This window comes from Thunnus thynnus, chromosome 10, assembly GCF_963924715.1.
Source record: "Thunnus thynnus chromosome 10, fThuThy2.1, whole genome shotgun sequence".
Lineage (NCBI taxonomy): Eukaryota > Metazoa > Chordata > Actinopteri > Scombriformes > Scombridae > Thunnus > Thunnus thynnus.
In genome coordinates, this window is record NC_089526.1 from 27,428,700 (window position 1) to 27,446,142 (window position 17,443).

The 17,443-nt window shown below is 39.5% G+C and overlaps 1 protein-coding gene across 1 annotated transcript in view; it reads left to right on the forward strand.

Moving 5' to 3' along the window:
- me1 (malic enzyme 1, NADP(+)-dependent, cytosolic) overlaps positions 1-17,443 on the forward strand; it is an 87,418-nt gene that overhangs the window by 55,651 nt on the left and 14,324 nt on the right. Inside the window, exons 4-6 of the mRNA XM_067602327.1 lie at positions 6,108-6,183; positions 9,204-9,365; positions 17,325-17,428. Coding sequence (XP_067458428.1) covers positions 6,108-6,183; positions 9,204-9,365; positions 17,325-17,428 — 342 coding nt within the window. The remainder of the gene's footprint in view (positions 1-6,107; positions 6,184-9,203; positions 9,366-17,324; positions 17,429-17,443) is intronic.

The following is a 17,443-nucleotide window of genomic DNA, read 5'->3' on the forward strand; positions in this document are numbered from 1 at the left end:
TCAATATTAAAATCCCAGGTGCCTTCAGTATTCAGTTAAAATAGTCAGCTAAAAGTAATGTATAGGTTCAGTAAATTAGATTAAAGTATGGATAAATGGTTAAAATAGACCATTATCACTAAAAGTAATGGATCAGTGGTTGAAATAATTAGCTAGAAGTAGGATAAATGGTTTTGGCAGTGTAGATGTAGGTGTAGGGGTACTTATGACTTCTGACAAAAGAGGTTGCACATGAAGAACATGAAGGAATGTCAGTTTCTCCATAGACTAGATGTTATGCAGTGCATGTTGTGGTTTTGCTTTTTGTAACCCTAAAAGTATTAAGAATCAGAATTTTTCCTTTAACGCGTCACTCAAATCCCAACCCTCAACTATCCATAACCCCTTGAAGAAGTGCAGACAGACCGAAATGACTTCATTTCACAACAATGTTCTCACAACAAGTATGTGAAACACATCTCTCTCTCTCTCTCTCTCTCTCTCTCTCTCTCTCTCACTCTCTCTCTCTCATCTTTCATTTTCCTCTCTCTCTGTCTCACACACAGGGCCATGTTTACAGATTGTGGACAAAAAGCTTTCATGTTATACACGTACCCTTGACAGCTGCTGTATACTGTCAATGAGCCATTAAGATTTTTCTTCACTATGGCAAAATTCTTGCTCTGAAACTGCTGCCATTATCTAACAAACACTGATGATGGATTTAAAACAGCATCTCCTGACATTGTGAGATACTGTAGATAAGCTCTCTGCTGCTCTGGGTACTGTACACATGTTAGAATTTCTGTAAGGAAGGAGTTGGTTTTTGTGTATGTTTTTTGACTTACAAAACACTCAGCCCTGCAGCTCTACTTCATTGTACTTGACAGGGTCAAAGGTCATGAGGTCGACGGATCCCCTGAATGCACAGAGTGGCAGAAAATGAGAATTGGAGTAGGAGAGGGAGAAACAGTGAGCTGAACCTGAACTGTTTTTGGTGACATTCAAGTTGAGTAAGATTAGGAGTTACCGCCAGCCTGCCTGTCTGCTTTGATCTATCTCATAAGGTTGTTTTGCAACAGTCATATTGCGGGGTCAATCTTTCAATCACAATGTCGCTTTTCCTCCCAAAATTCTGTGCTGTTGCTCCGAAAATAATGCTGTTGGCTCATGTCCTCCTGGCTCCAAATAAACACACACAGCAGGCCACACATTAAGTTAAAAAAGTTAGGTACAGTTATTTTCTTTTTTAACATTAATGCATCGTTTTTTTAGACTTAACAAAAAGTATGCATAAGATTGAGGGGCAAACTGGGTTAACTAAGAGATTACTGAAGAATTTAGAAACCCAGTATGTGCTAGGGACCTAGCCAAAAGTAACAGGAGCGTATTGTGCTTCACCAGTGCATCCCTTTTCAAACACCATAGAGCCTGCTAATTCTTTTGAGACTTTACAAGAACTGTTGGGGTTTAATAGCATGTTATCCAATCTGAATCCAGTACCAAATCCCTCATTGAATCTATTTATGTTTAACATTCTACTTTTGAAAGGAACTGAAATCTAAAATAAATAAAACTCAAAAGATTTAGTTGAAATCTGTTGGCTAAGAAGTCATACATGGTTTTGAATGGCAGCCTAAATATTGTTAACAACCTGCAGTTACAATCTGAAAATGAGATAAGATCGAGTTTAATTAATCCTGAAGTTTCTTTTTGTGCCAAAGATGCTCAGTATACTGTTCATAATAGAAATACATATAGACATAACAGCACAAGATATCAAATGTTTGTTTAAGATATATTGGACACATTGAAATAACAGGTGTAGCCTTCTAAATTTATCATGAGCAACTTACTCCAAATACCTGAGCTCCTAGTCCAAACTATTAAGTTGATTAGCTTATATTATTGAAATAATCTGAATTACAGTTATGAATATATGAATTACAACTGGGAGATTCTGACCCCTGACATGACAGACATGACATGAAAGATTTATTACTCTTTTGGATTTGTTGGAACTACAAAATCACTCTTTGGTTGAATCTTTGGCCAAGTACAGACACCAGCTTGCAGAGAAAACACAAATGCAGATGTGTGTCATTGTACTGCCAGAAAAGTTAAAAGTTGTGTAAAACGTCAGATGCCAGATGTCTTTGGCCTAGTGACCTCTATATGATCTGTAGAGCAGGGAGAAATGAGTCACTTCTAAACATTTCACAACATTCATATCCATTCTCACAGTTCTCTAAAGCTATGTCTCTTGCTATATTCATGTGTTTTGCTCTAAAATGCAAGCACTACTGTGAACATTGGTAGTAACAGAGAAAGCAAAAAGGTGTAATGAGTGTGACATCACTCTTGTTGCTATGGGAGATGTGGTTTCTTTGCATCTTTCTACTGAATATTTTTTGTCCAAAAGATAATACTGCCTGTTTCCAGGACTATTATCACACTGTATGTGGCTTATAGAATAGAAAATAGAATAACCAGAGTTAAGAGTTGTTCAAACTGAAAGCATGGTGTCTCTAAATGCTAAAATGGCTGAGAAGGCACCGTCAAGTTCATAAAAGTATGTGAGTTCATCCCAGTTGATTAGAGATCAGAGAGGACACAGTGTTTACCTGTGGAAAGCAACTGTAGAGTCAAATGTTTTAAATTTTCTTTTAAAATTTCTCTTCACTGTATTTGGATCATCATTCAGTATTTCTTCTAGTTTTATGTGGCTGCCTGATGTGTACATGTGAAATGTCCACATGTGAATTTTATATTTTTTTTCTACCATGGATCCGGGTGTTAAGTGGAAACCCATGCAGACAGTGTACCCTACCTCATCCCTGAATTATCAAAGCATTTTTATGTGACACTTTTATGTCTTTCCTTTCAGCGCACTTTATTTTCCTCACACTTTTAACAATGTTTCATACTGTTTTCATTTGACGTTTCCCTATTGTTTTCTCCCTCTGGTATTGACCTGGGGTGGGTTTTTACTTCATGAACTGATTCTTGCAAATAGTGATGTTTTTACTGTCAGTGGCACATGGAGGAGATGCTGCCCTCATACTATAACCAGATGGGTTTGCTGGGAAGGAAAGACGCTGCAGCTGGACCCCACACATACAGATTATCTTTTTATCCTGGGATTGTCCTGGAGCAAAGGACATCAGTGCCAGGGAGTAAGAAATGGAAAAAGGTAGGAGGGTGATAGTAAGATGAATGAATATTTGAGGAGCCTCAAGGGTCCTAAGCAAACTCCTGGCTGAGGCCCTGGGCTCTGGGCTCAACATTAAAATCCCAGGTGCCACCAGTATTCAATTGAAATAGCCAGCTAAAAGTAATGTATAGGTTCAAGAAATTAGATTAAAGTATGGATAAATGGTTAAAATAGATCACTAAAAGTAATGGATCAATGGTTGAAATAATTAGCTAAAAGTAGGATAAATGGTTTTGGCAGTGTAGATGTAGGTGTAGGGGTACTTCTAACTTCTGACAAAAGAGGTTGCTGCTGTAGAACATGAAGTAACGTCAGTTTCTCCATAGACAGCAGTCTATAGATGAGATGTTATGCAGTGCATGTTGTGGTTTTGTAATTTAACAACGCAAAATGTATTAAGACGCAAAATTTTCCTTTAACCCATCACTCAAATCCTAACCCTAAACTATCCAAAACCCCTTGAAGAAGTGCAGACAGGCCAAAATGACTTCATTTCACAACAATGTCCTCACAACAAGTATGAAAAAAGAAATTTAGCACATCCTATTTATCATGAGCTACTTATTCCAAATACCTGTGGTCCTAGTCCAAAACTATTTAGTTGATAGGATTACATCATTGATATGTTATGATTCAAGTTTAGTGGGAGATCCTGACTCCTGACCTTGTAATGACAAAGACTTATCACTCTTTTGGATTTGTTGGAACTACAAAATCACTCTTTGGTTGAATCTTTGGCCAAGTACAGCCACTAGCTTGCAGAGAAAACACAAACTCAACAACAGCAAAGTTTTATTGTGGTCTGCCGTCAAGCTTTTCTTGGAATTAATGTTGATTAGCAAGTTTTCACATTTACACACCAATTGTCACCCGGTTTTGCAAGCAAAATGCTCGCAATGTTGAGCCCTGCTGGCCATGGTGCATCTCAGGCAGCTCGTATTTGTGTGCACACATGAGATGTGTGCAGATGTGTGTCATACTGCCAGAAAAGTTAAAAGGTGTTTAAAATGACATATACCAGATGTCTTTGGCCTAGTAACCTCAATATGATCTGCAGAGCAGGGAAATATGTGTAATTTTGAAAAGTTTTACAACAGTCAGTGTTTTTGATCAGTCATACTATCTTTCTGTCTCTTCTATCCCTTCTTACACATTCTTTATTTCCCTTTATTGAGTCCAATGTGGAACATTTGTATCCATTCTTACAGTTCTCTAAAGCTATGTCTATTGCTATATTCATGTGTTTTGCACTTAAATGCAAGCACTACTGAAATGCACTGTTAAAATGCAAACACTACTGTGAACATTGGTAGTAACAGAGAGAGCAAAAAGGTGCAATGAATATGACATCACTTTTGTTGCTATGGGAGATGTGGTTTCTTTGCATCTTTCTACTGAATTTTTTTTTGTCCAAAAGATAATACTGCCTATTTCTATTTCTAGGACTGTAATCACACTTTATGTGGCTTACAGAATAGAAAATAGAATAACCAGAGTTAAGAGTTGTTCAAACTGAAGCCTGAGCATGGTGTCTGTAAATGCTAAAATGGCTGAGAAGGCATATTCAAGTTCATAAACGTGTGTGAGCTCAGCCTAATTGATTAGAGATCAGAGAGAGGACACAGTGTTTACCTATGGAAAGCAAACCATCTAACTGGAGTCATTTGGCCACGGCACTGACCGACTGCCCATCAACTGTGCCCACACACACACACACACACACAAGTTTGGGCAGCTATCCTTGTTAGGACATTGCATTGACTTCCATTCGTTGTGAACAGCCTAAATCTAACCTTAACCTAACCTCAATTCACACCTTACCTTGTCTTTCTACTGAACCTAAGCACTGTAGAGTTCTTTTAAAATTTCTCTTCACTGTATTTGGATCATCATTCAGTATTTCTTCTAGTGTTACGTGGCTGCTTCTACTGTGGTTCTGCGTGTTAAGTGGAAACCCATGCAGACAGTGTACCCTACCTCATCCCTGAATTATCAAAGCATTTTTATGTGACACTTTTATGTCTTTCCTTTCAGCGCACTTTATTTTCCTCACACTTTTAACAATGTTTCATACTGTTTTCATTTGACGTTTCCCGATTGTTTTCTCCCTCTGGTATTGACCTGAGGTGGGTTTTTACTTTATGAACTGATTCTTGCAAATAGTGATGTTTTTACTGTCAGTGGCACATGGAGGAGATGCTGCCCTCATACTATAACCAGATGGGTTTACTGGGAAGGAAAGACGCTGCAGCTGGACCCCACACATACAGATTATCTTTTTATCCTGGGATTGTCCTGGAGCAAAGGACATCGATGCCAGGGAGTAAGAAAAGGAAAAATTTAGGGGGGTGATAATAAGATGAATGAATATTTGGGGAGCCTCAAGGGTCCTAAGCAAACTCCTGGCTGAGGCCCTGGGCTCTGGGCTCAACATTAAAATCCCAGGTGCCACCAGTATTCAATAAAGTCTTGGTCAGAAGAAAGGCAGAAAAGAAATAGCAGCTTAACTTCAAACAGCCTCTGAGGTAGAGCTTAAAAGCTGTTTTCCTTTTAAATCCTAGATAAGCAGTTATTAAAGTAAGTAAGTGTTCATGAGTTGAATTCTTGTGTTGCTATTGTTTTTGCAAAGATTATTTCAGTGACATTTTACTTTATTGGATAGCTGAGATAATAGAGCACGACAGGAAACCTTTTAAATACGTAAAATGTGTGGTCTAATTTATTTGCTTTTATTTGAGAATCAGTGAAGCGAGACAGGAAGCAAAGAGGGAGAGAGGGTTGTGACATGCAACAGGGGTCCCCCAGCTGGGAATCGAGCCGTGGAAGTTGCGATTATATGGTATGCTACTTAACCATTAGGCCACCAGTGCACCCACCTCCTAACTTTTTTCTATTTGTCACTCTTGTGTTCCAGGGGACTGTTCATCACTATTCATGACCGTGGCCACATCGCTTCACTGCTCCAGAACTGGCCAGAAAAGGACATCAGGGTAAATCATATCACTCAAACTGTGGAATAATAATATAATATTCATGTTGGTGCAGCACTCCCACATTACAGATTCAGTCTATCTATGTTTTTCTTTATGCAGAATCAAAAGTCCTTACAATACCTGAAATTTTTGGCCTGTTGGTCAATATAAATGTTGAGGACAAAGATACAAAACTAATCATGTCTCAAGTAAATAATATATATATATATATATATATATATATATATATATATATACATATTGTTTAGTTTTTTTTACACACAAAAATAAACAGCAGGATACAAGAAACACATCAAACTTCAAAATAATTGTTTGCAAAAAAGTGAAAAGTGAAGCAATAGAAGTGCACAACACATCCAGCAACAACACATATTACTATGATAATGGAGTTCATAGAGTAATGTCGTATCCAACAATATTTCATTATTTCCTGAATGAGAGGTCAGTCCTAACCCTTCTCTCAAAGAACAATGGAAGCTTGGAGCTTTTTTCCTATCTTTATTCAAGTGTGGTCTTTCAATTTGAGAGCATAATTTATTGCTTTCACGCTCAGATTTTGTCATTCTTTCCCTCAAAACCTTGCCCTCACACTCAGATAGCCCCTGCTTTTGATTAGATTTGCTCTGCTTCTGCTCAACCTGTAATCTTGCACTCAGATATATTGTTGCTTGCACAGATTTCCTGCTTCAGCTTCAGCCCTTCCCCTCACACTCAGACTGCTTCTGTGCGCTCGTCAAATGTCTGCTCTCAGATTTCTGTTCTGCTCTCAGATTTTTTGTGCAACAACCCCGTCAAAATCCCCCGACCAATAGAATGGCAGATGTAGTGCTGACCAATGAAGTGATCTCTGCCTCCTTGTATGTGTCTTTCTTTACGACTTTTGGAATAAAAGCATAGTTAATGTATATACCAGTGTTTTCTTTTACTTAATAGTTACATATAATAGTAGTCGTTTAGCCCAACAGCCTCCTGTCGGTGTGCTAAAGGAGAAAACGACGTCACCTTCATGACTCAGGAGTGTGAGTCTAGCGGATCGCAAAAGTCAAGGACCTCGTTATGTTTTTTATTTTAATGATGCTATTACTTCCTTCAAATTTTAATGTGAAAAAATTCAGATTTTTTTGGCTGTCAAGTGTTTTATGTTACGTGAACACTGTTGCTAGGCAACTAACTAAGGAGAAGGGCTGAAGCTGGAGCAGGAAATCTGTGTAAGCAACAATATATCATAGTGCGAAAATACAGTTTGAGTGGAAGCCGAGCAAAGCTGCATGCAAGCAGGGGCTATTTGAGTGCAAGGGCAGGGTTTGAGGGGAGGAATTATAAAATCTGAGTGTAAAATCAATAAATCATGCTCTCAAATTAAAAGCTCCTGACTAGATCGAAAAAAAGCCCCATAGGAGAGCCTCACGATTTCACATGTCAAAGTTTAATTAGATGAATTCTGCTGGAAGCAAGAGAGGCAGGTCAGTTCACACTCAGAAGGTTCCACACACAGATGTGGTCTGGCATCATAGCTAAATACTCAGCTAAATACTAATGTTAGTATGCTAACTGGGACACATTAAGAATGCTAACATGCTGATGTTTAGCAGGTTTTAATGTTTTTCATCGTCCTCTTAGTAGTGTGTTATCGTGCTTACATTTGCTAATTAGTGCTAAACACAAAATACAACCGAGGCTGATGGGAATGCCATTACAGGTATTTGGCATAAATCAAGGTATGCAACAGTTTTAAATTGTAACCCGATAATGGGGCTAGTTGTTGAGATATTTCAGTCCAACTGACATTTCCATTGCTAGAACCACTTCGCTAGTGTGGCTAAAAAAGTACTGAAGATAGTTATCTAAAATGACTGAGCATTCCGTTTAAACTATCAGTACTTTACTCGTTACATTGTGAACTGAAGGCAGTTGACTATAGAAACACTGTAGGATAAAAGCATAACCCTGGCTAGCTTTTTTGATTTATATTTAATGTTGATAAAAAACTCTATTTTTTTATTCCTAAAAGCTCAGTTACCTTACACCAGATAGTCAGTCACAATAGTGAATGTAGCAGTGATCTCGTGGGGACATGTGGATGATTTTGGTATCGGTTCTCATCACTGTAAGGGTAAATTGACCTGATGTATTGGCCAATTTCCCAAAAGCCTGAAATATTCTTTTAATCTTGTGTATAGAGCAAGTACTGTATGTGCAAGTCATAATCTAGTCATATGCAGAATGACGAAACCAGCAGGCATTCCTGGCATGTCAAATATACCTGCAGCCTCAGCCACCTGTTCACAGCTGTCAACAGCAGGGCATTTACCTGAGCGCTGACATGCTGCCTCTCATTGTCAGGGTGGTCTTATCGTAAATTCACCTAATATGCCCTACTTTTAACATTTCAATAGAGAGAGGGCAAATGGGAGCCAAGGTAGTCATCCACTGATAAGCCTTGGCAGCCTTTCTGTCACATATTAACAGAGTCATAGTTAAAAAAAGAAGCTGCTAATGGTGTTAAATTATGGTCATTAGGCATTTTAAACATTCCTGTGGGAAAACTAATGACACTCTTAAACCCTCTTAGATTGTGAGAGGAACAAGGCTGTAAATTTATTGAGCCAGATCTATCTGCGTCACACTGATTGTGGAAAAACAAATTCAAATCAAACGCTTCTGCTGGCGATATTAAGTGTTACACAATTGATTTTTTTCATGCTGTGGAGTGAGTGGAAATCCAGGAGTGTGTAGGAGGGCCTGGCTTACTCTGAGGAAAAAAACATGTTTCTGGGTAGCTGGGTGGACTTGTTTTGGTAAAGTTTTGAGTTAAAAGGACATGGAGACAGTGCTGTTTTATTTATCTCATATTTAAATAAATCTAATCTGATTATTATTAATGTGATATCTAAATATTATGAAAAGATTGCTCTGATTTCCTCTAATCAACATGACACAGTTTTCTGGTCAATTGATGATTAAGGTTGTTGGTGTGGCTTCTGCACTTGATGGCTGACCGTTTGGTTGATTGACAGGCCGTGTGTGTGACGGATGGAGAGAGGATCTTGGGACTGGGAGACCTGGGCTCCTATGGCATGGGCATCCCAGTTGGCAAGCTGGCCCTCTACACAGCCTGTGGAGGTATGCCGCCACAGCAGTGCCTGCCTGTCATGCTGGATGTGGGCACAGACAACGAGGTAAGAGCTGAAGTCAAAATAAGCGGCAGACTACTTACAGAACTTTAAAGGATAAGGTGCATCATTGTTCAAGTCCATCTTAAAACAACAGTCTTGTGTCCATATGAACAGTAAAAGAGGTTTTCCTCGCTGTAATCATTCCTCCTGTTCATACTGGCTATTAGAAGATCCCCTTCAAATGTGCTTTCAGTGTAAGTGATAGGGGCCAAAATCCACAGTGTATCCACACAGTCATTTTGTGCAAAAATGCATGTGAACATTTATCTGAAGCTCATATGAGGCTTCAGCAGTCTGAGTTAGTCATATCAAGTGGATATCTGCCACATTTACAGTCTTTTTAGCATCAAATTCCCTCTTTGTGTTTCCTCAGACAGTGTTTAACTATTGAGCTGCAGTGGAAGTATAATAACAAAAAAAGACTTTGGCACTAAAAAGACTAACATTGAAAGATATCTACTTGATTTGACTCATTTGGATGCTGAAGCTTCATATTAGCTTCAGATAAACTTTTAAATACATTTTTGCACAGGAGAACTGTGGATTTTGGTCCCCATCACTTATATTGTAAGTACATTATGAAGGGATCTTCTAATGGTCAGTATGAACAGGAGGAATGATTGTCATCATTACATATTACAAGCTATAATGCTTAAAAAATCCAAACCCCATTTTTGATACTATTTACGTTCATTTATGTTCAACATTTTCTCTGCAACAGCCATTCAGTAATTATGTCTCTGTGGAGTAGTTTTTATTGGTAGTGACGGAGTCCAGCATTCCTGTGCTGGATTCAGATTGCTTACCTAAGTATGAGGTATTCACAATTTCATCTCATTTTATTTCAGCTCCAACACCTCTTAAGCTCACTAACACCTAATATTTTGTTTGTTGAACATGTACACAAAGCAACTTGAGGTTACTCACCTGGCCAAGAATTAGTCTGCTACATAGTCTACCATAAAACTGCAATTTGTCATTTTTACACTTAGGTTTTTATAGAATGTTAATTAGTGAACCTTTATTGGTGCTGTTAAGTTTTTATGGAACATGTTAAGTAGTTGGCCTTTATAGGTGCTGTTAGGCGGGTTTTGTTACCTTTGGACGCAGCCAGGCTAGCTGTTTCCCTCTGTTTTCAGTCTTTATGCTAAGCTAATCAAATTGGCTGCCGGCTGTAGCTTTATGTTTACCTTTAAGACATGAGAGGGCACGATACTCTCATCATGTTTTTTCAGAGAGAAAGTGTGTTTTCCAAACTGTTGAACTTTAAATACAGTTGGAGTGTAGAACTTTTAGTCGTAATGTAGTTTTTGTTAGTCTGATAAGAAGTACACTGAATACTTTTTTGTATTATTTTTTGTTTTGCGTTACTTTTTTCTTTCTCATCTTCCACATCAAGGTCAGAGATAGAGTAGTAACTACAGAGAAGCTGGAAATTATCCCTGTGGGGCAACTGGCTCATTATTGCCCCAAGCAGTAATGGTCAAGTGTGCTTAGTCTTCTTGCTGACCACTTAACTCCACTGCCCCAGACCTTGAAACTCAAAATATTGCTACAGCAAATTAACATGCCACGAGTACATGATATGCCAGTTGGGAAATTCTCTTAATCCAGTGTAGCCAGGTAGGCATTGCCTCAGAAATTAGCCAAGAAAAAGAAAACAAATCTCACACTTTACAACCAGGAAACACCCTTCACATAAGTGAGGTAAGCAGCTCCATTGATGGATGTCAGCTGGGAAAGCACCTCTCCCCTCTGCCAGCCAACAGAGCTGTAGTTACCCACCTATGGTCCCTGTTCTCTGAGTCTTGGACAGATGATCCAAACTGCGGGCAGGGCAGCACGTGTGTCTGCAGCCCTAAACAGACTAAGAATAGTCTGTGCACACTTCTATATACAACTCTCTGTGTACTGTATCCATGTCTTGTCGGCCTCGGCCAAGGGCGTGGCAGCCTCAGATGCCTGTGCGCCCGACACAGCTAAGCAAAGCCTGTCAGGAGCAGTCCTTTATTTTCCAAGACGGTCTTCAGATGACTCAGACTCTGGAGTTCATTTTCAATCCAAGACATGTCTCAAGCAGATTAAGGATGAGTGATGTTTCTGAGGTTGGATGAGTTTTCTAATAAAAGAAAACCAGAAATGTAAGGTGCAGAGAGAATATGGAAGAATAGTTAGATTGGGCAGGGACCAATATTAGGTTTGTGCAGTTAGTGGCATCCTGGACAGCCTGGGTCACTCTCAGACAGCATTTACCCATTACACACTTCATCAAAGTTCTCGGGCTCACAGCAGAAATCTTTTTTAGTATAAATAAAGAAACACTGCACTCTTCCCGGAAAGCCCATAAAAGATATTACATTAGTCCTCTTCGTGGAACTGGATTTAGTGAGCAAAATTGTCTCCCACTCATCCAAGTCCTCCACCTCAACTCTTTATCTTTAAAGGCAGACTTACTGCAGCTCTACCTTTTGACCTCTTCCTGTACTGGCATCTCTAAGCATTCTAAGTTTCCATGCTGAGTCTACTGCTCTGTTTGAATGAGTGTGGTTTAGGGTGATAATATCTGCAGAGTGGCAGATTGGATTCTTGGGTGCATGACAGCAGTTTTAGACATTTATGGCCATCACAATACAACTTTAACAAGCTGCCTTAGAGTCTTTGATCAATACTTGCCTGTGCCCTCAATCTGCTTTATACCGGCTGCCAAAGGAGGAGGAAGTGTGTGTGCGTGCGTGTGTGTGTGTGTTAGTGAGCATGATGCAGAGCTCATGGATGATCAGTCAGTAGCCATAGCAGTAGCACTGATGGGCTTCAATTGTAACTTTGAATATGTTGAAATGTTAAAGGAATAGTTCAGCATTTTGGGAAATATGCTTATCCATTGTCTGTTCTGTGTGTTCAGTGCAGAGCTGGAGGCAGAAGGTGATTAGCCTAGCTTAGCATCAGGATTGGAAGCAGTGAGAAACAGCTTGCCCGTCTTCAGAAATACAATAACCAACATGTCTAAAGCTCACTAATTAATATGTTATATAAATATAAAATTACAATTTGTGGTTTTAGGACAGGTTACCTGCTATCCTGCACTCAGTGAGTGAATCATTATACTGTAGCTGGAGACGCTTCACAGACGCTTCACAGTGTATGTAAGGTCTGATTTGCTGGGGGGGATGGTGGGGATTATCCCCCCTCTGGTCTATATATTCCTGCCTCTGCTGAGTTATTTTTATCCCTTGTGGGGACAAAAATGTATCCCCCTCATAGTCATTTATGCTGCTTCACCCAAAGACCATATAAAATATCTAAAATAAAAATAGGCTATTTAAAAAATAAGTAAAGCACAGCAATGTGAGGATAGTCATTAGTGCAAACAACAATAAAATCATAAATTGACTTTCTTTGCCTTACTTTAGTGGATCATAACATACCGGGTATGGAATTAATCAGCAGATGCTCCAGTTCAAGATGAGACCAAACTTTTCCATTGATGTCAGTTTTTGAGCCATGACAAAGGCCAAAATATGGCCTGCAACAGACGAGGTAAGCCTTGTTTTTAGCGCAGCTGATTGCTGGAAATGCATTTGCTATGTCATATTGCATATCTTAAAAAGGCGAGGACTGCTGCACATATGCACAGGGACAAACTTGCCTGCAAGCACACACACATATGCATGTGTACTATTGCTGCTTTTGCAACTTTTAAGACACTAGCTCTAAAAGAGATTTTACTGTAGTCCGCCTGGCTGTATCTGACTTTCCATTTTTCTATTATTCTAAAGAGATGACAGGCTAAATGAGATGTAATGGGATAAATGGACCGGCTGTGTGTGTATGTGTCTTAAGCCATGTGGAGTGACTGGCTTCATATGGGAGGCAGACTAGCCCACTGCCCCTTGGTATCCCGCCTCATTCTGCAGCCCTGACTGTGAAGGCATGATAGGAACAGATGGGGGTAGGAGGCTATGAGGAGGTAGTAGTAGCTCAAGATAATTATTAAAATGACTGTTATTATGGGATTATATTTGTCCTTGAGTGGATATGGGGGTAGAGAGAGAGGCAGGCAGGCAGACCTCACGATCAAGATTAGATTAGTGATCATTACTAGCTAATACACTAGTGGGTAATTATATGCCTGCATCATTTGTGTAAGATATTGTGTTTAATCAAATTATGGCCCATAAAGAGTTGAAGTCTGTTTTTTATATATGTGAAATATGAAAAACAGTCAGAATTATGATCGCTTTCTTGCCAAGAGTTAAATAAGAAGACTGATACCACTCTTATGTCTGTGCAGTAAATATGTAGCTGGAGCTAGCAGTCAGTTAGCTTAGTTTAGCATAAAGACTGGAAGCAGGGGGAAACAGTTAGCCTTGTCCTGCCAAAAGTAACAATATCCACCTAACAACACATCTAAAGCTCACCAATTAACACATTATTTTTTATTTGTTTCACCCCTACAAAAATTCATAAAAAAAAGAAGTGTTAAAACAACACTTAGTGGTTTTATGGGGAGGTTATGTGCTTGTTTCCAGCGTCATATTTATTATACAGACATGGGGGTGGTATCAATCTTCTCATCTAATTCTCTGCGAGAAAGGAAACAATTTTCAAAATGTCACATTATTCCGTTAATCCATTATCTGATCATGAGGAGGCTGAACGCCTGTGAAATGTCTGTTTGGTTTAAGACGTTTATGAAGCGAGCGACTCTTTAGTCGTTATTTCTTCTGCAGAGGAATGTGGCAGCTGTGTAATCTCATGTGAGACACAGCAATAAACTTTCACTACCTGGACAGCTCTTATCTCTTTCTCACATACAGTGCATATAAAAGACACAGATGTATCTGCAGGGAGAGAAGCACAGAGACGCTGCATGTACAAAAACTTTCTTCTTCAAAACACGTTAGCAGGAAGTCCAGTTTTTACTGCAGCATTCTGTTATCTCCCTGGACTCTGTCTGTCTTTGTATCCCTGGGCCTGATGTCACCTGGCGTAACCTCAACACACACACACTTACTCATGCTGAAATAAGAGCCACTGATGTCATCCTGGACAATATGCTGTTTGTGTGTGTGTGTGTGTGTGTGTGTGTGTGCAGTGGGTGGGCTTTCACAGGTCCAGGCTAGTCTTGATCTCTGGTCTCGTTTTACTGCTTCTTTAATTCATAATTAAAAAAAGCTGCAGTTATATTCTTAGCTCAGACAGTTGAGTTTTATACCCTCTCATCAAAAGTCTAGCGCCACAAACATAGATTATATATTATTTTCCTGAACTTTAACAGTCATCGGTTCGGAAAAAGGTGCAAGTGGAAGGTGAAAACGGAGCTTCTGTGTCTCCAGCAGGCATGAACTGTGAAGCCATACACGAGGACTAATCCCTTCTGATAGAAAAGGGGCTGTACAACACAAAGGACAGCTTATCCAATCAACAGTAGATAATCTGGGACACAACGACAACTCATGTCAACAGTTCAGCACAGTGTCAACGAGGTCAGTCCACTTGAATCTCCTTCGTGAACAAGTCACTTACAGTGCAGCTCCAAAGGCAGTTTAGTCCCACAGTTTCCAATTGAAGACACATTAGCAGCATGAGATGAAACTCCACCGCAGAGCTGAGCAACTTCTCATGACTCTTACAACAGTTTTGTTCTTTCTCCTCACATGCTGTTGCATGCATCATTTTGTGAAATTACCACCAAGCCCTCTCTCTAATATCTGCCCACTTTCTTGTGGGATCAAATGCAAATGTTTTTCTTGTTTTTGTAAGTTTAATTTAGCCATCCCCTGACTATTACTGTCCACTAACTGCCTGCCAGGAAATGAGACATCAGCTTCAAATAAATATTGCTTTAAATAAACATTTTAAATAAACCTTCTTGGACATGGCAGCTCTTGACCCTGCCATGGAAAGGTGGCTGCTGCCTTCTCCAAGTCATGCTCATCTTAGTGGCACCCTGTAATTATCCATCGTCAAAATCTCTGGGAAGTAAAAGTTGCCTGTCTTAGTGAGGCATGACAACAGCTCTCCACCCTTTGGGATCGAAATTCCCTAGAAGCCAAAGTTAATATTGTGAGTCTATCTATCTGCTTGTTGTACGGTTGAGACACAGCCATGTTATGTCAGGCAGGTGCACCATGTCAAACATCTGATGAAATAAGTACAGACAGCCTAAATCAAAGTCTGTAAGCAGTCTATCAATGCTAGGAGGCATTTACTCCCACCTAATTCATCAGTCTTTCTTCATCTCTGTGTCACACACACACACACACACACACACACACACACACACACACACCTTCCCATCAACCTCTGTTCTTAATTTTCTCACTTCCCTGCTGCATCCTTCTCGTTCTTCAAAATACTGTGGTGCAAAGGTCAAAGTTCACTGGTGCTCCTCCTTCATCCCCTTCAAGCTGAGTGTTAGTTCATCCTTTGAGGGACTGCTTTGTTGATGTAAATGTAAAAAACAGTGCCCCAACCTTGTTTGCTACAACCTCTATAGTCACATATTTACATTCCTCATTCTCATTCATCCACCTGTAGAAACTCAATGAACTTTCCTCTATTTTGGCTGATGGAGTGGCGGAAATGTTAGAGAAAAATAACTATTGAATAAAGCCAGAAAATGTTTTGTTTTCTAGGAATGTATGAGCTGTGAATGTTGTAAAATTATACCTACTACCAATTGTTCATTATTACCAGAGATGAAGCAATGCACACATCCATTGTAATGGTGATCTCTCCTATAAAGCACGTGAAAGTGATTGACATTACAGTAAAAATAACAACATTTGCATCAGGGTAATGGTTTGCTGTACACGAAGACGTGTCTGCAGATTGTGTGTGAACTAACAGGAGCAGTCGGATCACACATGTGGTTCACATTATAGCAGAGGTCTTAGGTCTACAGAGACACGGGTACATCTGTGTGAGGATGTGCTCATATACTGTATATATCTCTCCTCTCTCTTTAATTTTAACATCTATCAAATGTCAAGACTAGACACAAAGCACAGACACAGACTCTTCAATCTGTTTCATTCCCTGAGTTCTTCTGTTGTTCCTGGTACAGAGGGGTTTCTTTTCTATATGAGCATGCATGAGATCCACAAGTACACACACCTCATTTTTTAATTGATAGATTGATCATTGATGTATCTATCTTTAGAGTACAATACAATAATTTGATTCCCTGATGTCATCGGCCTGTAAACTGAAGTGGGCGGGAGAGTACAGGGCTAAATGAATCTTAAGGATAGAGTGACTGACCTCTGACCTTTCTCCCAGAATAAGGCTAACAAGGTTGTTTCAAAATAAAGATGTAAAAGCGTACGCTGCCCACAGGTTTAGGTTTCACAGGTTTTTTTATTATGCACCTGCAAGATCCTTGAACAAGATACGTCACCTACCTGCAGAAAAAAAAGCCTCACAGTCCTCTTGCATGCCCTGGTGTTCCTTTTAATTGGTAAAATGTGTTCAAATGAACATGAGAGGAAATTATGTCATGTTGGAAGTCACAGCTTGCATTTCACAAATTTAGTGAAACAGGCCTCTGGATCTTTACCAGGCAGGAAGTATTTTATAAAGAGATGCTTTTGAGTTGCATTATGGGAAGTAAGGGATCCAGTGTTTTTGGATCTCTCGCAGTCCCACAACTTTATGGAAGTGCAATACTAAACTCCAGGACTGCCCTTTTTAAGTCTTAATTTTGTTCCCTATTCACTTGAGGTTCCATAAAAAGGCTTTACAGTGCAGTTGACACGCAAGAGCGATACAATTCAAAGTCTTAAAGGTTGATAATGAAGTCTAAATATATGTAAGCACAGTTTGGTAAATTTAGTGGTCTGTTTGCAGTTCACTTGCATTACATTACAGACTTTCTGTGAGATTTTAAACATTTCTTCTTGTAGAAACATGGAGTCTCACATCTGTCAATCTTCCCTCTGCCTCCATGTGTTTTTCCAGGCGCTGCTGAATGATCCTCTCTACATCGGGCTGAGGCACAAGAGAGTGCGAGGCCAGGCCTATGATGACCTGCTGGATGAATTCATGAAGGCTGTGTCTGACAGGTATGATCGTATTGG